The sequence below is a fragment of the Oncorhynchus kisutch genome, linkage group LG30, assembly GCF_002021735.2.
Source record: "Oncorhynchus kisutch isolate 150728-3 linkage group LG30, Okis_V2, whole genome shotgun sequence".
NCBI lineage: Eukaryota > Metazoa > Chordata > Actinopteri > Salmoniformes > Salmonidae > Oncorhynchus > Oncorhynchus kisutch.
In genome coordinates, this window is record NC_034203.2 from 42,494,168 (window position 1) to 42,518,522 (window position 24,355).

The 24,355-nt window shown below is 45.2% G+C and overlaps 1 protein-coding gene across 4 annotated transcripts; it reads left to right on the top strand.

Annotated features, from left to right (window-relative positions):
* The first annotated feature begins 290 nt into the window (after positions 1-290).
* xirp1 (xin actin binding repeat containing 1) lies at positions 291-24,323 on the top strand. 4 transcript variants are annotated; one of them, XM_020467402.2, is made up of 9 exons: positions 291-420; positions 3,326-3,497; positions 3,835-3,898; positions 4,087-4,467; positions 4,590-4,671; positions 12,587-12,738; positions 12,959-13,000; positions 16,781-21,316; positions 21,804-24,321. In XM_020467402.2, exons 2-9 carry the CDS (start codon positions 3,361-3,363, stop codon positions 21,804-21,806), a joined length of 5,397 nt encoding a protein of 1,798 aa, XP_020322991.2. In that variant the 5' UTR covers positions 291-420; positions 3,326-3,360; the 3' UTR covers positions 21,807-24,321. The 4 variants fall into 4 exon arrangements, with proteins under 4 accessions (XP_020322991.2, XP_031665727.1, XP_031665728.1 ...); XM_031809867.1 differs by having other exon boundaries at positions 301-420; positions 16,781-24,323; XM_031809868.1 differs by having other exon boundaries at positions 301-420; positions 3,835-3,889; positions 16,781-24,323.
* Positions 24,324-24,355: the final 32 nt, after the last annotated feature.

Consider the following 24,355-nt stretch of genomic DNA (forward strand, 5'->3'; position numbering starts at 1 on the left):
AAGGCTATTATCCCATTGAGCTAAAATCTAGGCATTAGGCTCAGTGAGCAAACAAACGCAAGTCTTCTCGTGTCTCAGGCAAGATTACTGATCACATTTTACAGAACCACCTTCATTACACCTGCAAAGCCTTAAACTTTACTGCACAGCACAAGGCATGGTTTAGCAAGGAACGATATCAACAAGACTATGCTCTTTGTTTTATGGCAACAATTATGACGTAATCAGAGAGATTTGAGTTCCATTGAGGAGATGTATCTGTCTGGATTCCGGAATCTTGAATTCTTGGAATCACAGGGTGGTAAAACAAAGGGACTTTGGCCAAAGGGAATTGCTGTGTCTTGTGAGTGACGGATGCTTCCAGAACAACACTGGACTGAATAGCACAGACGGGAATGCACAGAAGACATCCCCACTCAGGTAAGGATATTAATAATGAATATATCTCTGGATAAACAAACGGTTAATTGTTAATGCTGGTCCCGTGTCGCTCAGTTGGTAGAGCATGGGGTTGTGGGTTCGATTCCCACAGGGGACCAGAATGAAAATGTCTGCACTCACTACTACTGTAAGTCGCTCCGGATAAGAGCGTCTGCTCAACGACTGAAATGTGAATGATACCTTCGTGTTTATCTGATTTCAGTAAGATCTTACTAACTCAGATTGAGTCACAGACAAGTGTAGGGATGGAGTATGTGTTAGCTTTTGCTACTTTCATTGGTAACTCTTAAATACAATATGCAAATGTTGGATTGCATTGTAAAGGACTTAAAAAATTGTATAAGTAGAAGATGATGTACCAGGATATAAACAGTATACCTGTAACCATGTAGCATGTGGTGTACAGGTGTTCCAGTGGTATACAGGTGTAGTCAGTGGTAAACAGGTGTAGTCAGTGGTATACAGGTGTAGTTAGTGTTAAACAGGTGTCGTCAGTGGTAAACAGGTGTAGTCAGTGGTATACAGGTGTAGTCAGTGGTATACAGGTGTAGTCAGTGGTAAACAGGTGTAGTCAGTGGTAAACAGGTGTAATCAGTGGTAAACAGGTGTAGTCAGTGGTAAACAGGTGTAGTCAGTGGTATACAGGTATAGTCAGTGGTATACAGGTATAGTCAGTGGTAAACAGGTGTAGTCAGTGGTAAACAGGTGTAGTCAGCGGTAAACAGGTGAAATCAGTGGTAAACAGGTGTAGTCAGTGGTATACAGGTGTAGTCAGTGGTATACAGGTGTAGTGAGTGGTAAACAGGTGTAATCAGTGGTAAACAGGTGTAGTCAGTGGTGTACAGGTGTAGTCAGTGGTGTACAGTTGTTCCAGTGGTGTACAGGTGTAGTCAGTGGTGTACAGTTGTTCCAGTGGTATACAGGTGTAGTCAGTGGTAAACAGGTGTAGTCATTGGTAAACAGGTGTAGTCAGTGGTAAACAGGTGTAGTCATTGGTAAACAGGTGTAGTCATTGGTAAACAGGTGTAGTCAGTGGTATACAGGTGTAGTAAGTGGTAAACAGGTGTAATCAGTGGTAAACAGGTGTAGTCAGTGGTAAACAGGTGTAGTCAGTGGTAAACAGGTGTAGTCAGTGGTATACAGGTTTAGTCAGTGGTATACAGGTCTAGTCAGTGGTAAACATAGTCAGTGGTAAACAGGTGTAGTCAGTGGTATACAGGTGTAGGTCAGTGGTAAACAGGTGTAGTCAGTGGTAAACAGGTGTAGTCATTGGTAAACAGGTATCCCAGTGGTAAACAGGTGTAATCAGTGGTAAACAGGTGTAGTCAGTGGTAAACAGGTGTAGTCAGTGGTAAACAGGTGTAGTCAGTGGTAAACAGGTGTAGTCAGTGGTAAACAGGTGTAGTCAGTGGTAAACAGATGTAGTCAGTGGTAAACAGGTGTAGTCAGTGGTAAACAGGTGTAGTCAGTGGTATACAGGTGTAATCAGTGGTAAACATAGTCAGTGGTAAACAGGTGTAGTCAGTGGTAAACAGGTGTAGTCATTGGTGGTAGCCTGTAACTGTTCTGTCGAAGCACCGAGGACCATTAAACATTAACAGGATCAGATGACAGACAGTGTGTGACAGGCTGTGAAATCACACCCTCCTAGTGTAACAGTACCTTCTCCCTCTACTGTTAGATGATGTACCAGGATATTAACAGTATACCTGTGTTACCCTTTAGTATGCGGTGCACAGGTGCCCCAGTGGTAAACAGGTGTAGTCAGTGGTAAACAGGTGTAGTCAGTGGTAAACAGGTGTAGTCAGTGGTAAACAGGTGTAGTCAGTGGTAAACAGGTGTAGTCATTGGTAAACATAGTTAGTGGTAAACAGGTGTAGTCAGTGGTAAACATAGTCAGTGGTATACATAGTCAGTGGTAAACAGGTGTAGTCAGTGGTAAACAGGTGTAGTCAGTGGTATACAGGTGTAGTCAGTGGTATACAGGTGTAGTCATTGGTAAACAGGTGTAGTCAGTGGTAAACAGGTGTAGTCAGTGGTAAACAGGTGTAGTCAGTGGTAAACAGGTGTAGTCAGTGGTAAACAGGTGTAGTCAGTGGTATACAGGTGTAGTCAGTGGTAAACAGGTGTAGTCAGTGGTATACAGGTGCAGTCAGTGGTAAACAGGTGTAGTCAGTGGTATACAGGTGTAGTCAGTGGGAAACAGGTGTAGTCAGTGGTAAACAGGTGTAGTCAGTGGTATACAGGTGCAGTCAGTGGTAAACAGGTGTAGTCAGTGGTCTACAGGTGTAGTCAGTGGTAAACATGTGTAGTCAGTGGTAAACAGGTGTAGTCAGTGGTAAACAGGTGTAGTCAGTGGTAAACAGGTGTAGTCAGTAGTAAACAGGTGTAGTCATTGGTGGTAGCCTGTAACTGTTCTGTCAAAGCACCGAGGACCATTAAACATTAACAGAATCAGATGACAGACAGTGTGTGACAGGCTGTGAAATCACACCCTCCTAGTGTAACAGTACCTTCTCCCTCTACTTTTAGTGGAACTATGGGCCTATTCTCAGCTTTAATATATTTCTGGTCAAGAAATACACTTTCATTCTAGTAATTTAGCCCGAGGAGGAGCCAATAACTTTTCTTGTGTTTCTTTGTTATAATGTAACTCACAGATGTCTGTTCACACTGCTATGCTTTATCTTGGCCAGGTCGCAGTTGTAAATGAGAACTTGTTCTCAACTAGCCTACCTGGTTAAATAAAGGTGTTCTCAACTAGCCTACCTGGTTAAATAAAGGTGAAATAATAAATAAAATAAAAAATATTAATGTGTTTACGCCAGTGGAAATATTTAAATAAATAACTCCGTCTTTTGATGCCACCTGACTTTACTGCCAGTCCAATCAGATGCGGAGGTTGCCTAAGGTATCGCCATGGAGACGATGAACACCCTGAGGAAGAGCCAATCACTGAGGAGCCTGTCTGGATTTGGGGTTAAGGAAAGGTCATGGGAAACATCAAAGTCCTCTCTCTGGGATAACAAGAAGTCTGTCTCTCAGCTCGTACAACAGTAAGTTTAAAGTTTTACTCGTGAACAACAACATACTCACACTGACAGATCTAATGAGTTCATATATTATATTATATGTTGTAACACAGGTGTATATGCAATGACATATACCTTGAACCAAGTTGATGGAACAGACACGGCTTGGTGAACTATGTTTGCCTGAGTCCTGAACACCAAAACTTTAGCTCAGTGAGCTAACAGGGTCTTGAGTCATGCAAGTTACCTGGATTCAATACTGTTGGTGTTTTGAGGCCAGACCACTTGACCCGAGTAGGAAAAACTCATGACCTTAAAAATATATGTTACATTTGATTAACCCAGTTTTTTTTATCCCCAGTTACCAGAGCTGTGTGGAACTAAGCACTTCTGAAACCAAGGAAGAAAAGATAAAGGTTTGTAATGTGAGTTGAGATTTCCAAAATAAACTTCAGAAAGAAGATTTTTTAATTGTTTGTTTTAATAAAAATAAATATGTTTATAAATGGTGAGTGATGGTTGCGCCGTTTTCCTTTTCAATAAATTAACTTTCGATAAAGTTTTCTTGGATTTGATTAATTACTGATCAATGGTATAACCACCTCTCTCCCAGGCGTCCCTGTCATTCAGTTCCCCCAGAGAAGAGATGTCAGTGGGCCTTGTTTCTCCTTGGAGGAGGTTAGAGAGCCGGGGGGACCAGGTGGACCGTCTGGGTACTGACTCTGGTTCTTTCCTGCTGTCTCGGAGTCGCTCCATGGACCATCTTCCCCAGCGGGACCGAGCTCCGGAGGGGACCAGCGCTCTGCGAGCCCTGTTCGAGTCCAAGGCCACCCTGCAAGAGGACTTCTACAGTTCCACCATTCTGAATATAGCCTCTCCAGCCAGCAGGATGGTGGCAGGGATTCAGTCTAGTGAGATGGAGAAAGATCGCCCTCTGGGGGCTAGGAGGGGTTACAGCACTGAAGAGACTAATGGGAGGAAGGACAACACTCAGGTGTGTGATTAATGTAAATTCAACCATTTATATCATAAGATACTATCTCTTGAAAAAAATGTATCTGAATAAAGTAAATTCTCCTTTTCTTAGTCTCAATGTTAATGGGTTTTTTTCTCCAGCGTGCTGTTCAGGGCGAGAGGAGGAAGACCATTAGTGGTGTCCCAGAGTCTTCCGTCAGAGGTTCCAGAATTACAACACCGGGTGAGTAGTAGGACCACGCACACGTGCACGCACGCGCACGTACGCACGCGCACACACACACACACACACACACGCACACACACGCACACACACGCGCGCACACACACACACATTTTGCCTTGGGGACAGAGAGAAAAATGTGTAGTTTAAATAGGTAATCTAATGCTATTCTACACATTTTGCCATGAGGCTGAGACAAGGATTTTCAGTTTTAAAGCTCATTTCCTGTAATAATAAAATCATGGCTTATGACACTGTCTCTTTTTGAGAGGATTGAGGCCCCCGAAGCTCGTGGGCCCCCTCACCTTCTGGGGGCTGTGGGGTGGGGCCCTCACCTTCTGGGGGCTGTGGGGTGGGGCCCTCACCTTCTGGGGGCTGTGGGGTGGGGCCCTCACCTTCTGGGGGTTGTGGGGTGGGGCCCTCACCTTCTGGGGGCTGTGGGGTGGGGCCCTCACCTTCTGGGGGCTGTGGGGTGGGGCCCTCACCTTCTGGTGGCTGTGGGGTGGGGCCCTCACCTTCTGGGGGCTGTGGGGTGGGGCCCTCACCTTCTGGTGGCTGTGGGGGGGGGGTCCGTCAGTGAGACACACTCACACATTACTACAGTCAGTAGTAATACTGGCAATTACAGACAGAGGGGTGAGTAGTAAGCACGCTAATACATCACTGGGGTCATTATAACAGTCAGCATGACATGCAATTGGCTAGGTATGACGGAGGAGGAACCCCGCCAAAATGAGGTAATCTCCTTCCCTGGGGGAACTGTTCACTGCCTAGGTGCCTTGTGACTGAAGGACTATTAAAAACAGCTTGGAATCAAACCCTTGTCCCCCCCTGACGATTCCCGCTATATGTGGAACACTGATGTTAATATTGGTGCTTGTGTAAGTTAACAATCCAGAGGTCCCGTTTTACTGCACATATGATTGTATATCTCATAAAGAGTGAATGATACTGACAGAATGTCCATTGGTCTGGGGGGGAGGGCATCCAAAGGCACTGACCCGCACGCACAACCGCACACAGACACACACACACACACGCACGCACGCACACACGCACACACACACACAGCGCCATACCTAATGGTAAACACACACACACACACACACACAACCGCACACACACACACACACACACACACACAACCACACACACACACAACCGCACACACACACACACAACCGCACACACACACACACACAGATACACACACACACACGCACACACACACACACACACACACACACACACACACACACACACACACACACACACACACACACACACACACACACACACACACACAGCGCCATAACTAATGGTAAACACACACACACACACAACCGCACACACACACACACACACACACACACACACACACACACACACACACAACCACACACACAACCGCACACACACACACACACACACACACACACACCAGTCATCGAGTGAGTGAAGCAGTCTTAAGTTGCCACCGAGTCAGAATGCCAGGGCCACAGCATGGTGGCCATGTTATAAATATCTCTCTGGAATCCCGACGTGTCACAGCCTCAGAATGCCTCCAGCAAACAGAAACCCCATTAGGTAAACAACAGCCCCATGGTTCCTGGACCCACACCCGGGTTCAAACACTATTCGTAATCGTTCAAAGACTTTGAGAGATTTACTTTAACCTGCCTGGAGTGCCAGATAGGCGGGGTTTGCAGTTCTGGGACTATACTATTGGTTGATTAAGCCAGGCTAACTCAATCAAGAACACATAAGGTATTTGAAAAGATTTCAAGTAGTGTTTGAATCCAAGGTGTGCCTGGGCACTGGAAGCTCTACGAAGCTATATACAGAGTAAGATGTGGATGTGTAGACACATAACTATGCAGCTTCGCACACATGCTCAAAACAGGGGGTGTCGCAGTGTTTGCTGGTATGACCGTGACACAGCCGGTAGGGTCGCGAACCTCCTTAGAGGTGACATATTTCCAGGATATCGTCTATGACTCTGTGACCTGGTGATGTGTCTGGGATCATCCTGTGACAGAAAATCTGACAGGAATGTGATTGACAGGAAGATCCTCAGAGATCCTCAAAATCTAGGAATGAGTCAACCCTCTCTGTTAGTCACTGAGAGTCACAAGGGCACCCCCTCCTCACACTGTCACCCATCATCCTTACCACTCCTCACCCCCTCCTCCCATTGCCATAGCTAACACCATCCCATCTCATTCCCATAGCTACCCCCATAATCAGCCCCTATACCTGAGACCAAAGAAAACAAAGGAGATGTGGGGTCCCAAGTGATCTTGGGCAACATAACATCACCCCTACAAAATGTCAGGATCATGTTAGGACACCAATACTCAGACAATACTTTCTCTGATAAAGATATCTCCATTCCTCAAGCATATGAATCACATCAGAGTCTCTGTTCTTCATAATCTCCTCTTTTAGTTTTTATGAGCAAAAACAGCAATAAAGCCCCTGAGAGATAATCATGTTTCAGTCTACATTATCAGCACCTGAGAGATAATCATGTTTCAGTCTACATTATCAGCCCCTGAGAGCGAATCGTATTTCAGTCTACATTATCAGTGTGCCACTTGACCAAAATAGCAGTTGCACAGTAGTAGCACAGCAGTTGACTGTTTTATTTTTGTATTGTCTTACCCAGCGCCCACTGAGCACCTGATAGCATCACTGGGACTACAGATCCTTCTCCATGCAGTGCCTGATGATGGGGGTAGCTTTGGGAATGGGATGGGGGGCGGGTGTGTTAGCTATGAGAATGGGAGGAGGGAGTGAGGAGTGGGTGACAGTATCTTTATGGCAATGAGAGGAGGGGGGTGAGGTGACGGTATCTCTATGGCGATGGGAGGAAGGGTGTGGGTTATCTATGGCAATGGGAGGAAGGGGTGAGAAGGGGTGAGGATGAGGGGTGACAGTGTGAGGAGGGGGTGCCCTAGTCCAGTCTCTCAGTGACTAACAGACTGCCCCAACACACCACCACCCACCCTCCCAAAATAGATCCAACGTTCCCAGCGGGAGGGGGGGGGGGGGGGGGGCAGTCCTGATAAAAATCAGCTGTCACTAGAGCCACAGGACTAGAGACTAAAGAGAGGCACAGTGACACGACAGGCAGACAGAGAGCCACAGAGAAAGAGAGAGAGAGAGAGAGAGAGAGAGAGAGGGGAACAGCCACAGTCCAAAAAGGCTAAACACTACAGAGAAACACAAACTATCCTAGAGCCATCACAGGAACTGCATCAGCCGACAAGCGGGTTTTGATCTGTATTCACAGAGACAACAACAGTGGGAGAATAACAACTACACTTTGCTGTATTGTTTGTAAGTATTATGGATTCGCTTACAGAAGTGTTTATTTTTTAAATTAAACCCGTTTTTTTTCTATACGAATGGTGCTGTAGATGACATTTTTTTGTTTGTTCCAGTCGACGAGGAGGCTTTGTAGTGCCTTGTCAATAAGACAAAACCTGGTGTTTCAGCCTGATAAAAGATGACAGTGAGTTAAATGAGGATTGGGATTTGGGGATATGGGAATATTTTGACATGGGGATATTTTGACATGGGGATATTTTGACATGGGGATATTTTGACATGGGGATATGTGGATATGGGGATATTTTGACATGGGGATATTTTGACATGGGGATATGTGGATATGGGGATATTTTGACATGGGGATATTTTGACATGTGGATATTTTGACATGGGGATATTTTGACATGGGGATATTTTGACATGGGGATATTTTGACATGGGGATATTTTGACATGGGGATATTTTGACATGGGGATATTTTGACATGGGGATATGTGGATATGGGGATATTTTGACATGGGGATATGTGGATATGGGGATATTTTGACATGGGGATATTTTGACTTGGGGATATTTTGACTTGGGGATATGTGGATATGTGGATATGGGGTATTTTGATATTTTTTCGGATTTTCGAAGCAAAGGAAATAACTAATCTGTCATCAAAAATATTAATAACTTAGCCAAACATACATTGCCGGTCCATTTCACGGTGTCTGAATCAACGTCTGCAGAGTTTAGTGTAATTCATTATTCTAAATATCCTTTCATTTAATAGCAAATATCAGTATAAAAATTGGGGGGGGGGGAAAGTGACAACTTAATCTTAACTTAGTCACCGTTTGATGGATCAAATCCTACCCCTTGACCACCCTGTCTTTGTCACACACTGATATCTAATGTGTGTGTGTGTGTGTGTGTGTGTGTGCGTGTGCGCGTCTGCACACACTTGGGAGTCATATTAAGAAGGCTATATGCAGGCAGCCACCCAAGGTCATGGAACCAAGCGTCTTAGAGGTTTTTTCCCGTGGGCCATATTTGCAATTTCTCAAGTGAGTGGCTATCGTCTCTCAGACCCTAATCCTTAGACATGACAAGAATGGAGGATCAGAGGTCATGGTTGACCAATGTAGTCTATTATTGACCAACCTAAATGCATCGTGATAGAGTTGATGTGGAGCAAGAGCAATAGTAATGACATCACAATGTATTTTATTTGACCCCCCCTCCCGGTTACTAAGCTGACAGTTGGTATCGATTCCATTTAAAAATGTGCACGTTTTTTAAAGTCTGGTGACATTTTTTTTGGGGGGGGGGGGATTTTCCTAGACAACCATTTTGTAAACCGGTAGTAGTTTTATGACCTGAATCTGTAGCTGCAATCGAAAGCAGTCGAGCTGGTTGGTTGGGAACAAATACCTACTGCATTTAGACGTCATTTGGACAGCTGTCAGTAGTGCAACATCCCCACATTTCCGATCTGCTAATAGCTTCTCTCTCCATTCCTGTGCAGATAGAGAAGGGGATAGCTAGACTGGAAGAGCCGGACCCCTTTGAGGTGTCTGACCGTGTGAAATAACTCAAAGATGTGCTGGCTTGGCTAAATGTGCGCTTTGCCAGACAGCTAGCTAGCGAACATATTAAAGAATACTTCAGTTGAGATTTGTCCATAGTTGGATTTTTAAGTTTCCTCCTCTGTACAGTGGCAAAAGTCAAGGGGAATCATCAGGAAACACTCGTTGATTACATTAATAGTTGTCACTAGTTACCACAGACACAAAATCATAAATGGATTATGTCGTAAAAAATTCATGAAACCTACAATTTAAGGTTAGGGTTAGCCGTAAGGTTAAAAGTGTGGTTAAGGTTAGGTTAAAAATCTGAATTATAAGAAGAGAAATGGCAGAATTAGGTGGGTGTTTGTGACTTTGTGGCTCTGGTAACTAGTGACCACAGAAATACCGCTTCTGTTTTACCCCCAATTACCTCTCATCTTCAACTTTAATAACACTTGATTAATAAACATCAAAAGCATGTTAATTGTTACCATATTCCCAGGAAGTGTTCAATTTAAACTGTGAGTTATCAATAGAGCATAGGTCAAAGGACATAACCAATAGTGACCAACACCTTTATCAATAGCTGATCAATAAGCATCAATAGCATTATTATTGTGTTCCCACTAAGTGTTCAGCTTAGACCCAGGCACATCTCTGGGGTTATGACCTCAGTCACAACTCGCATGACATTATGTTGTCTCATTCCATCTGCTCACCCAGCTATGGGTGACGCCAGTAAGCTGACCCATCCTTTTGTCCGGCAAGAGCTTACTGCGTGAAAACGGACAGAGGTATGTTCGAATCTGGACATTAGTTACAGATGAGGGGTCTATCCAGCAGGGCCCAGGCTACTGCTGACCCCTTAAAAGCAGGCCTGCAGGGGCTTAGCTACTGTTGTTTGGACTGACAGAACAGTGTGAAAATACTCCTATACACACTGGGGCTCGTGGCGTTCAGTGGTTGGGGCTGCTATTGTTTCAATGTTTATTTCGAAATTGGGATGAGGTTTTGTATTACATGCTAGTGGAGATGTTTGCCTCAATATATGTTATATGTGCCTCTAGTGAATAGGACATCTGGTGGCACACAACGTGGCAGGGTAGTCTAGTGGTTAGAGCGTTGGACTAGTAACCGGAAGGTTGCAAGTTCAAATCACCGAGCTGACAAGGTACAAATCTGTTGTTCTGCCCCTGAGCAGGCAGTTAACCCACTGTTCCTAGGCTGTCATTGAAAATAAGAATTTGTTCTTAACTGACTTGCCATGTTAAATAAAGGTAAAATATATTTTTTCTAAGAAATAGCTGTGAAACACCACCCCTTTGTGTTTAAATGGGGAAAACCTGTCTGCCGAGATAGAATTACAAGCATTCTAACGTTCTAAATCTAGTATCAAGTATTCCATTCAGGCATTCTTCTGACCTGTTGTGTTTTGGTCAGGTATGGATGGCTGTAATGGAGGTGAGTCACACCAACAATGTGCTTAAAACAAAATCAGGAGTCGCTCCAGCTGAGCTAGCAGTTGTTGTTGTTTTTAGTTTCTTCCTCCAAGTCGTGATGGTCAGCCAACGGGAATGGTGTTTGTTGAGTGTCTAAGGCAACTGGTGGCAGGTTGTAGCTGTGTGTTGCGGCAGGACATTTTGTTTGTCATTCCAGAACATCCATCGAACTCTAGTTTTTGCTAATGTATAGGTCCTTTCTCTGGTGTTGGTTAGGTCTAGCCATTCATTAAACAGAAATGACAAATTTTTCATGTTAAAGGCATGTTTTCTAAGTGTATATATATTCCATTATTTTAGCAACGATATGTGTTTGTATCTGTAACAAGAGATAATGCAGCGACACTTGATAATGAAGTTATTACATTACTGCCTGTTACATTATTTGATTTTTTGGGGTTCTAAAGGTCGATTATTGTGCAGAGTCAGTCCTAATGGCATATAAAGGCCCATGTCTAAGAGGGAATAGTTCCTACAGTGTAACAATAGCAAACAGATAGGATAGCCACACATACCAACACCTCCCAGCTATATATATATAGACTCCATTATCAGCCAACCCTCAGCATAGCCAACAACAGAGACACAGTTTATTAATGCTGTGCGGTGCATACCATACCATGGTGCACAGAAATATCACTGTCCTTATGTGGGTCACTGCACTTTTATACTGACTGTTACCGTACTGTATGTAAATCAACAAAAAAGTGTCTACTATATTAAATGAAACATTAAAAGGTCTTATACAGCCTTTTGTCTTTAATCTCAATATTGAATCCTTTCTGGGTAACAATTAAGTAACTTAATGTGATTGTTTTCAACAACAAAATGTCAAAAAGAAACAAAAATAGCTTCTTAGCAAAGAGAAATTTCTCTAGTGAGAATTTTGTTAGGACTGTCTGTGAGTGGCCTGAGTGGGGAGGGGAAAAAAATGAAAACTAGCTGTGATTGGCAGAGAGGTTTGGAACTCTCTTTCTTATTGGTCGAAAACTCCATCCTACAGGCTGAAATTTCAGGCAGTCTTTTCAAACCACTCTTTCAAACCACAATTATAATAATTTTCACATTATTATTCCAACCTCAATGTGTCAAAATATATATAAAACACAGGACAAACACGTTTTTGACTGCACTGAACCTTTAAACAACCAGACATGTCATTCCTTTCAATCATGTGCTAATTTTTACAATTGTGTGTCTTTTAATAATTAAAAGTTGTTCTTAAGCAATAAGGCCCGAGGTGGTGTGGTATATGGCCAATATACCACGGCTAAAGGCTGTTCTTAGGCACAACACAACGTGGAGTATACGGTCTGATATACCATGGCTGTCAGCCAATCAGCATTCAGGGATCGAACCACCCAGTTTATAATAGACTACAAACATGTATTGTATGTTACTGGAGCTGTAGATACGGTATAGGCTAGGATACAAGATGAGACCCAGATGACATTGATCAACATTATCAGAAGCTTTCATGAAATCAATTTCTAATCAATCAATCTATATATGTCTGTGTTGTAGATGACAAGAGGAGTCTCCAGCTGAGTTACAGAGACACCCCGTCAAGACAAGGTCGAGACAGAGAGAGGACCTCCAGCTCAGTGAGAGACAGATCAGCTCTATACCTGTCAAGAGTAGCAGCTGCCGAATCCCCAGGAAGCTCCACACACACAGTGAGTGCCTGGCATTCCTCCCATTCCTCCACACACCACAAAGACGGACACACATACATGCACAAAAGTATACACACACACACACACTGGGATCAAATGCCAGGCAGACCGGGGAATAGCCATCATTCTCAGGATTCAAAATGAGTTGCATTACTTCTCAAGCATACATTTGAACGAAACGATTATCTGAATTGTAAATTGCTTTGTTTTCATTCAACAGAAATCCATCAGTTCCTCAGGAAAGAGGACTACAGGAAGCAAGGTATAATATGTTAATCTACCACAATGTGTGAGTGCTGTGGAATTAATATAAAAAAAAGGTATCCAACTGAAGAGCTGATGGGCAATGGGTTTTGCATAACACTGGTGATGACGGTGGTCACATTAACAATGGGGCGGCAAGGTAGCCTAGTGGTTAGAGCGTTGGACTAGTACCCGGAAGGTATCCAACTGAAGAGCTGATGGGCAATGGGTTTTGCATAACACTGGTGATGACGGTGGTCACATTAACAATGGGGCGGCAAGGTAGCCTAGTGGTTAGAGTGTTGGACTAGTACCCGGAAGGTATCCAACTGAAGAGCTGATGGGCAATGGGTTTTGCATAACACTGGTGATGACGGTGGTCACATTAACAATGGGGCGGCAAGGTAGCCTAGTGGTTAGAGCGTTGGACTAGTACCCGGAAGGTATCCAACTGAAGAGCTGATGGGCAATGGGTTTTGCATAACACTGGTGATGACGGTGGTCACATTAACAATGGGGCGGCAAGGTAGCCTAGTGGTTAGAGTGTTGGACTAGTACCCGGAAGGTATCCAACTGAAGAGCTGATGGGCAATGGGTTTTGCATAACACTGGTGATGACGGTGGTCACATTAACAATGGGGCGGCAAGGTAGCCTAGTGGTTAGAGCGTTGGACTAGTACCCGGAAGGTATCCAACTGAAGAGCTGATGGGCAATGGGTTTTGCATAACACTGGTGATGACGGTGGTCACATTAACAATGGGGCGGCAAGGTAGCCTAGTGGTTAGAGTGTTGGACTAGTACCCGGAAGGTATCCAACTGAAGAGCTGATGGGCAATGGGTTTTGCATAACACTGGTGATGACGGTGGTCACATTAACAATGGGGCGGCAAGGTAGCCTAGTGGTTAGAGTGTTGGACTAGTACCCGGAAGGTATCCAACTGAAGAGCTGATGGGCAATGGGTTTTGCATAACACTGGTGATGACGGTGGTCACATTAACAATGGGGCGGCAGGGTAGCCTAGTGGTTAGAGTGTTGGACTAGTACCCGGAAGGTATCCAACTGAAGAGCTGATGGGCAATGGGTTTTGCATAACACTGGTGATGACGGTGGTCACATTAACAATGGGGCGGCAAGGTAGCCTAGTGGTTAGAGTGTTGGACTAGTACCCGGAAGGTATCCAACTGAAGAGCTGATGGGCAATGGGTTTTGCATAACACTGGTGATGACGGTGGTCACATTAACAATGGGGCGGCAAGGTAGCCTAGTGGTTAGAGTGTTGGACTAGTACCCGGAAGGTATCCAACTGAAGAGCTGATGGGCAATGGGTTTTGCATAACACTGGTGATGACGGTGGTCACATTAACAATGGGGCGGCAAGGTAGCCTAGTGGTTAGAGCGTTGGACTAGTACCCGGAAGGTATCCAACTGAAGAGCTGATGGGCAATGGGTTTTGCATAACACTGGTGATGACGGTGGTCACATTAACAATGGGGCGGCAAGGTAGCCTAGTGGTTAGAGTGTTGGACTAGTACCCGGAAGGTATCCAACTGAAGAGCTGATGGGCAATGGGTTTTGCATAACACTGGTGATGACGGTGGTCACATTAACAATGGGGCGGCAAGGTAGCCTAGTGGTTAGAGCGTTGGACTAGTACCCGGAAGGTATCCAACTGAAGAGCTGATGGGCAATGGGTTTTGCATAACACTGGTGATGACGGTGGTCACATTAACAATGGGGCGGCAAGGTAGCCTAGTGGTTAGAGTGTTGGACTAGTACCCGGAAGGTATCCAACTGAAGAGCTGATGGGCAATGGGTTTTGCATAACACTGGTGATGACGGTGGTCACATTAACAATGGGGCGGCAAGGTAGCCTAGTGGTTAGAGTGTTGGACTAGTACCCGGAAGGTATCCAACTGAAGAGCTGATGGGCAATGGGTTTTGCATAACACTGGTGATGACGGTGGTCACATTAACAATGGGGCGGCAGGGTAGCCTAGTGGTTAGAGTGTTGGACTAGTACCCGGAAGGTATCCAACTGAAGAGCTGATGGGCAATGGGTTTTGCATAACACTGGTGATGACGGTGGTCACATTAACAATGGGGCGGCAAGGTAGCCTAGTGGTTAGAGTGTTGGACTAGTACCCGGAAGGTATCCAACTGAAGAGCTGATGGGCAATGGGTTTTGCATAACACTGGTGATGACGGTGGTCACATTAACAATGGGGCGGCAAGGTAGCCTAGTGGTTAGAGTGTTGGACTAGTACCCGGAAGGTATCCAACTGAAGAGCTGATGGGCAATGGGTTTTGCATAACACTGGTGATGACGGTGGTCACATTAACAATGGGGCGGCAAGGTAGCCTAGTGGTTAGAGCGTTGGACTAGTACCCGGAAGGTATCCAACTGAAGAGCTGATGGGCAATGGGTTTTGCATAACACTGGTGATGACGGTGGTCACATTAACAATGGGGCGGCAAGGTAGCCTAGTGGTTAGAGTGTTGGACTAGTACCCGGAAGGTATCCAACTGAAGAGCTGATGGGCAATGGGTTTTGCATAACACTGGTGATGACGGTGGTCACATTAACAATGGGGCGGCAAGGTAGCCTAGTGGTTAGAGCGTTGGACTAGTACCCGGAAGGTATCCAACTGAAGAGCTGATGGGCAATGGGTTTTGCATAACACTGGTGATGACGGTGGTCACATTAACAATGGGGCGGCAAGGTAGCCTAGTGGTTAGAGTGTTGGACTAGTACCCGGAAGGTATCCAACTGAAGAGCTGATGGGCAATGGGTTTTGCATAACACTGGTGATGACGGTGGTCACATTAACAATGGGGCGGCAAGGTAGCCTAGTGGTTAGAGCGTTGGACTAGTACCCGGAAGGTATCCAACTGAAGAGCTGATGGGCAATGGGTTTTGCATAACACTGGTGATGACGGTGGTCACATTAACAATGGGGCGGCAAGGTAGCCTAGTGGTTAGAGCGTTGGACTAGTACCCGGAAGGTATCCAACTGAAGAGCTGATGGGCAATGGGTTTTGCATAACACTGGTGATGACGGTGGTCACATTAACAATGGGGCGGCAAGGTAGCCTAGTGGTTAGAGTGTTGGACTAGTACCCGGAAGGTATCCAACTGAAGAGCTGATGGGCAATGGGTTTTGCATAACACTGGTGATGACGGTGGTCACATTAACAATGGGGCGGCAAGGTAGCCTAGTGGTTAGAGTGTTGGACTAGTACCCGGAAGGTTGCAAGTTCAAATCCCCGAGCTGACAAGGTACAAATCTGTCGTTTTGCCCCTGAACAGGCAGTTAACCCACTGTTCCTAGGCCGTCATTGAAAATAAGAATTTGTTCTTAACTGACTTGCCTAGTTTAAAAAAATCATCATTATTACCCGAACTCGGTCAAATACATACTGTAATATACTTAAATCTGTCCACATTTTAACATGGCAGTTTTTCTACTTGGTAAATGTATAATATTGATATGAAAAGCAAACCCAAGGCAATAACAGAAACTGAAAGAAATACCTTGCGTCAAACACTACTCAGTGACTTTAAGACTTAGCGCATTAGCGCTGCTCTACTAACTGGCGTGAAGTTTGGCTAACCTTAGCTTGAGTGAAGATGGTTTGCTGTGAAAGACATCGAACAAGCACAGAGAAAAAGGTAAAGTATGGCTTCAATTGCTACACGCATGGCTACCTAACATTTTCTCATACCTTAACTAATACTACTCTCTAACCGACTGAATACTCACAATAACACAAAGACCCTTTTCTCTTTTCATTCCAAGATGGCCGAGAAATCCCCCAAAAACACAGTTTCAGAAGCAGGTCACGAGGAAGATGACCTGCCTCTGCCTCCACCTCCCCCTATCCCACCCAGACCTCAGAACTATGAAGAGTCCCCAGCCGTATGTGGCCCCAACCAAGCCTTCATCCCCGTGCCCCCACCAAAGGAAACCTTCTCGACATTCTACCAACAGCGACAGAAGAATGAGCTGAAAAGACTCTTCAAACACATTCACCCAGACCTGAGGGAAAACATCAATGATGTAGTCGATGATGAGTTGGTTGCGGCAATGCAATCCGGAGGTGCCCAGACTGCAGCTGATGCGGGGTACCAGGGTGAGGTCCAGTCCATGAGGTGGATCTTTGAGAACTGGACCCTGGACAACATCGGGGACCACCCCCACATGACCAAGAAGCTTCTGGAAGATGAGACTCTTCAAGGCGGTGATGTCAGAGGAACATCCTCCATGTTCGAGCACTGCATAGTGGACGGAACCCAACAGATTGTCCAAAGGCAGAGTTCTGTCCGAGGGGATGTCCGGACATCAACTTGGCTGTTTGAGACCCAGCCCATGGATACACTCAACAAACTCCAGCCAGAGGAGGCCGAGCTGGTCGAGGCTGTTCTCAAGGAACCGATGCAGATTGGAGACGTGAGAGGAACTCGGCTACTCTTCGAATCCAAGCCACTGGACGCCTTAGGCCGTTGTAGCTCTGTAGAGGACCAGAGCTTCCTCAAGCTGAAGTCAGAGCTCCAGGAGCAGAAAGGAGATGTGAGGAAGACAGTGAAGCTCTTCCAGGCTGATCCTTGCTGCGCCCTCAGAGACGCAAGCGGCAACATCCACAAGATTAAGTCCATCTGCAGAGAGGAGATCTGTAGCAGCAACATTAGCACGGCACGCTGGCTCTTTGAAACTAAGCCTCTGGACATCATCAACAAGGGGACATCTGGGATGCAGATCATCCGGGGGATATCGCTGGAGGAAGGGCAAAAAGGAGGGGTGGACAGGAAGAGATGGATGTTTGAGACTCAGCCGTTCAACTCCATCCGAGAGGAAGGCATAGAAGACCGGTTTCAGGGGACAGTGGTCGAAGTTGTGCCTGACGCTGATGTTGGGAACAAACTAAAGATGTTTGAGACCCAGCCCTTGGCAGCACTGAAAGGAGACTCCACAGAAGTAGCTCTGGAGAAGGAGGAGATACTTGGAGGAGATGTCAAATCCTCCCTCTGGCTGTTCGAAACACAACCCATGGAAACATTGAAGGAATGCTATGAAGTTGGGCATTTGAAGAAAGTGATCCTCTCTACTGATGAACAAGGAGAAGTCAAAGGCAAAAAGCACATGTTCGAGAACTACAACATTAGAAAAGAGAACTTAGTCGGAGAAGAAATCCCAAGTAAAGATCATGAGATTGAGAAGGGTGACGTTAAATCATACAAGCATCTCTTCGAAACAATTCCCCTTTGCAATATCACCCAATCTCAGGAGGAAGTGCTGAACGGAAATACAGAAAACGACATCACGGCAGGAGATGTGAAAGGAAACAGAACGCTCTTCGAGACAACACCATTATATGCGATCAAAGACTGCACTGGGAATTTCCACGAGGTCACAACGGTCAACAGAGAGGAGTGCATCAAAGGAAGTGTCCAAAATTACAAGTGGATGTTCGAGACCAAGCCCATTGACCAGTTTGAGGAGGGAAATAAGAATGTTGAGGTTATCAAAGGAATCACCAGGCAGGAGGATAGGTCAGGAGATGTCAAGATGACCAAGTGGCTCTTTGAGACACAGACCATTGATGGCATCCATTCCAAGTTCAACCAGTCGGAGCAGCAGCATAATTCAACAGAGCAACAGAAGGAGACTAGGAAAGGTGATGTCAAGACCTGCAAGTGGTTGTTCGAGACTCAGCCTGTGGACATCTTGTACGACAAATCAGAAAAGATCCCAGATAAAGAAGAAGAGATTGAGAATACCAATGTGAAGTCTGTCACTTGGCTTTTCGAATCACAGCCTCTGGATAGCATTAAAGACAGTGAGGAGCAAAGTTTTAAATTATGCAGTACCATTCAGGATGGTGTCAAGGCTGAGGTTGGTGTGAAAACAGTGAAGCACCTTTTCGAGACAGAGACTTTAGATAGGATAAGGAAGGACACAGACACAGAGCAAGATGTTAGATATGTCAGCGAGTTGCATGTCCAGTCTGGTGATGTCTCTAGGGTCAAGGAGATCTTTGAGTCCAAGTCCTTAGATGAAATAGGTTCAGAGTCTATAAAAGTGTGTGATGAAGACGAAAGCATTCAGAAAGGATCCGTGCGTAAATGCACCTGGCTTTTTGAGAACCGTCCCATCAACACGATAAACGACAAGGAGGAAAATGGCCCAGACATGCATTGTGTCAATGACATCGAGGGTGGTGACGTCCATAACAAGAAGTTCATCTTCGAAACATTCTCTCTCGACAAGATCCATGATAAAGATCAGTTTCTGGAACACAAGTCGGAATCCGTGGAAAAGCCAGTGAGCAACGTCGACGTCAAGTCCAGCACCATGCTATTTGAGTCCCAGCCACTGTACGCCATTAGAGACAAGGAAGGCCAGTTCCACGAGGTTACCACAGTCCAGAAGGAGGAAGTGATGAGTGGCGATGTGAGAGGAGCTCGGTGGATGTTCGAGACGAAGCCCCTCGATGCCATCAAGGCGGAAAAGGAGATCTACGTGATCCGAGCTGTCACCCAGGAAGATGTAAAAAAGGGTGATGTCAAGTCAGCCAGGTGGAAGTTTGAGACCCAGCCTCTGGACTCCCTAACAGCTAAGGAGGAAGACGAGGAACCCACAGTCAAGGTTGTGGAAGACTTCGGAAACCGAACTGTGAAGCTCAACAAACAGCTCTTCGAGTCTGACCAGTCAGCCAGTAAGAAGTGTGTGAGGATGGTTAGTGTGACAGACATTCAGCAAGGCGATGTCAGGACGTCCACCTGGCTCTTTGAGAACCAGCCCATCGACAGGCTGAAGGGAGAGCCAGAGGAGCAGGGCCCTGTCCAGATGGTCCACAGGGAAGACAACCAGAAAGGTGAGGTGAAACGCTGCACGTGGCTGTTTGAATCCCAGACACTGGACAAGATCAAGGATCCCGAATCCAATGTGAATGCAGCACAGGTCATTGAGGAGGAGATCCCAAAAGCAGACGTGAAGAGCACAACCTGGCTGTTCGAGACCACACCCTTAGACAAAATTGTCACAGTTGAAAGTGTGATTGACACGCTGTCTCGTCTACATCAGCTCGAATTCATCCACTCAAGTGGAATCTTAATAGAGGCAAAAGAGGTCACAAACGTCAACATGGTGAAATACCAATTTATTAAAACCGAGGGAGCACAGATTCAGAAGGAGGAGATAGTTGAAGGGAACATCAGAAACATCATGCTACAGTTATTGTCCAGATCGACCCTGAAGCCCCAGATCACTCTCTTAAAAGAGGTAGAACAGGGCAAAGTTCAGACAACAGTATTAGAAGTCGCAGTCAACCAGCCAGCATCAACAAACCAAGACAACGATCAAAGTGTACAGAAACTTATCGAAAGCTTGCTTGTTCAAGATAAGCTGATGAAGAAGGGGATCATCATGCAGGAATCTGAGGGAGGACATGTAGAGATGACTGTTTACTTACTTCTCTGTCAAACTAAAATGGATAGTCAAGAGATTACAAGGGGAGATGTGAAGTCAACTATAGGCAACCTGTTAGCTACTGCTAACAATCAGAGGACAACCGCTTCATGTAGACTAGATGAAAATGAAAAGGGAAATGTCGACTTATACAGGAGTTGCATCGAGAAAGGAGATCTCCAAAAACTGAAGAGTCTTCAAATACAGCAATCAGAATTGGATGAACTTGACCTCATGACAAAGGAACAGATTGAGATTGTGCAAGGCGATGTGAAGGAGGCGAAGAAAAATCTTCAGAAACAGAAGGATCAAGTGGAACGTACCATTTCAGACGTCTTACCAGGGGATGTGAAGAATGCCAAAAGAGTCTTTTCTACAGAGGGTTCCATTGACCTTAGTGTTGAAAACTGCATTTCTAAAGAAGAGATCATCCGTGGGGATATCTCCTCAGCTAAGCAGCAACTTGCTTTAAAACAGACTCTCTCTATGGAAAAGGAGGAAATCGTAGCCGGTGACATCAAAGCTACTCTGCAGTCTTTAGAAAGAGCAAAGCAACAGAGTATGCACTTGGAGCGCGATACCATAACCCCGGGAACTATCTATGACATGGATCTAGCAACACAGGGGCCGGAATCAGAGGGAAACCAGACACAGAAAGAGGAAATTGTATCGGGAGATGTGAAGGCAGCGAAGCAGTCCCTTGAGCTGGCAAAGAACCAGAGTCTATGTGTGGAGCGTGACATCATCGTGCCGGGAAAAATATACAACGTCAACATCTCATCTCAAGGACAGAGCTCGACGACAGTGAGGCAGTCTGCGTCTTCGTCAACCTCCAGAGGCCAGCGGATCACGACGACTTTCCGAAAGGTCAGTGACGCAGAGAGAGATCAGGAGAAAATTGAGGCTTGCCAACAGGGCTACGTGTCAAGGAGTTCAGATGTCATACATGTTAGCACAGCGGATTCACCGCCAGCGGTTTCCGGCAGCACACAAACCCACCCTTATGTAAACTCAGAGTTTGATGATATTGAGAGGACAGGGACAGAAGAGGCAGAAGCAGAAGTGGTGAGAGGAGATATAAAAGCTGCTATTAGGTCTCTGCACAGTGCTGCGACAGAGCAGAGACCCCTAGTAGACAAACAGGAAATTGTAAGAGGTAATATGCAGATGGCGCTGCAATATCTTGAAAAGTCTAGTATAAATGTGTCCAAAGGAGACTATAAAGCTGCCATGCTATACAGGAACTCAGGTTATGCAGGGAGCAGAAAGAAAAGGGATGCAGAGACTGTGAAAAAGCAGTGTGTTGTAGTATCTATGCCTCCATCTGACACTGAATTGTCTCCTTCGGTTTCAGTAACCCTTGGCGAACCACCAGCCAGCGCAGCACAGACTTCAGCAACTGTCACTTTTACAAATCTTGATGAAAACCCTAAAACACCCTCCACGGAAGCCCTAAGGCCACCTCCACTTCCTCCCAAAGCAAATGACAAAACACAATACCAGAAGCCGGCTCTACCACCAAAACCACAATGCTCAAAACAAACACCCAGCGACGCAACAGATAATCCCACCCCTCCTCCAAAAACACCTAGCCCGATTAAAGGTAACCAGCAAAGCCCAGTCATTCCCCCAAAAATGAAACCAGGGAACCCATCTCCCCCTCCTCTGCCTCAGAAACCTTCATCAAATAGACAACAAACCACAAAGGACTCGCAACCCAAATGTACCAAAAAAGCAAAGCAGAACTCCCCTCAGGCCAGTGCTACCAATAACATCCCAGCCGAGTACAAAAAGTCAGGTCAGCTTAAGCAAAAGCGGGAACAGAAAAACATTGGAACAACATTGGCAGTTGATCATCATTCGGCCATGTCAAATGGCATTAAAAATGAGATGGACAGAAACGTAATACAGAAAATCAATGCAGCAAAAGAAATCCGAATGTGCATGCAGAGCTACACAGAAGATGGTGATGTACAACAGGAAATAAACACAGACTTTCAGGTCGCAATCCAAAACTTCAGGGGGAAGGAGAAGAATGTTGTGGACACAGCCCCTGTGCTGCCAAATAAGATCAAAGTAATTCGGGAAAAGGTCAACCAAGAAAAACAGGTCACCAAAAACACCAACATACAACAGGAGATAAACCCCTCTACTGTGCAGCAGGGGAGAGCAGATATTCACAATCAGGGCTGCAATACAGATCTCCAAGAACCCTACTCCCCAACTACGACAGATAGACTTTCAATGAGCCAACATAACAGTGACAAGCTGCCAGGAGGAGCATCCATAACAGTGACGAGCTGCCAAGAGGAGCATCACCAGAGACCTGAGGACAAAGTAGTTCTGAGGAAGAAGAAAGAAAAGAAAGAGACCGAGGACCAGCGACGTCAGAGGCTGTCTGTTCACAAAGATGACATTATGAGAGGGAACGTGAAGGCAGCGATGGAGATATTCGAGAATCTGAGGAAACGAGAGGAACTCAAGACGATCCTGTCTCAAGTTCAAGAGATAGAGGGAGAGACCAGGGAAGTGGATGTCAGTTCATTAAAGAGCTTATTCGAGAATGTACCCGCTTGGATAGTCACGCCTTGTAAACATACAAAGCAAAGTCACACAAAAGGGGAAAAGAAAGTTGAAATAGAGTCAGTGAGCAATGATATGGAAAGTGGATCTTCGGTAGAGACTGTATTCGGAGACCTAGAAAAGGCAAGCAAAGATATAATGCATTTGAAAGAGCAGACGTTAGCAAAACTCATTGACATAGAGGAGGCGATCAGAAAGGCTTTGTATTCTGTATCCAATTTAAAATCTGAGGCTGATATCGCAGGTTTATCAGGACTATTCAACGAATCCTTGCAGACCGAGCAAAGCCATCAACCCACCAACAACATAAGAAAAATCAGTATCGCATCCACCAAGGCCACTAAGGCCAAAACAGAACCAGTTAGGGAGGCATCTGAGGGGAAAACGAAAGGTGTATCAGGATCGTCAGAAAGATCAGAGTCAACCTCACTCTCTCCGGTACTTGACAAGCCCCAAATCAAACAAAGCTCTACCTCCCCATCCTCTCCATCATTCATCTCCATTCACTCTGCTGCCAGGAAGCCTGTAGAACAGCCAAAGTCATCACAGCCACAGTTCTCATCATTCAAGCCTAAACCAGAGCGGTGTCCTTCCCCAAGCTCCCATGGAGCCAATGGTGACCTGGGTCAACAATCTGCCTCTGATTCCCCAAACCACTTCTACAGTCCTGCTAGTCCAAGACGAAAGGTCAGCATTTTGGAGGTGCAAACTGTCCCTGAGACTGTTCCTGCCGGAATCATTGGCACAAAGACGGTCAGTGAGAAATACGAGGAGATGGACTGCTTCGGCAACACATTCGTCTCGTCAAAGACTTCGACGTTTGTCACAAAGCACTCTGAGAAGTTTGGAGTAGTCACCAGTCCAACCAGGTATGAAGTCGTGACATCCCCTATCATGCAAAGGTCTGGTCATCCCTTTTCAGAAAATGCCAAAGAAGGTGGTACGGTTTTTGTAACATTTGGTCAACCAAAACCTGGAAAACTTTGAAATGACACATTTAATGTAGCATGGTTTGCAAAAACAATTTAATTGATGTATTATTGTAACCTACATGTATCCAGTATGGCCCATTTAGTTAATTATGTCATATAAATATTTCTTCTTAGCTGCAAATTATGTTACCATAATTATTAAAAGATTTGTATAGACAGTATTGGTGTTAAATTGTGTCTCATGGACTTTTTGAACTGTAACTATAGTCAAATGTTTTGTCCTTTTATCAAATAATTGCAATATGTTTGATATATTTTCTGTTGTGTAAATTATCAATAAATATTGTATTAAATAATGATATTTACATTTGACATTTACATTTTACTCATT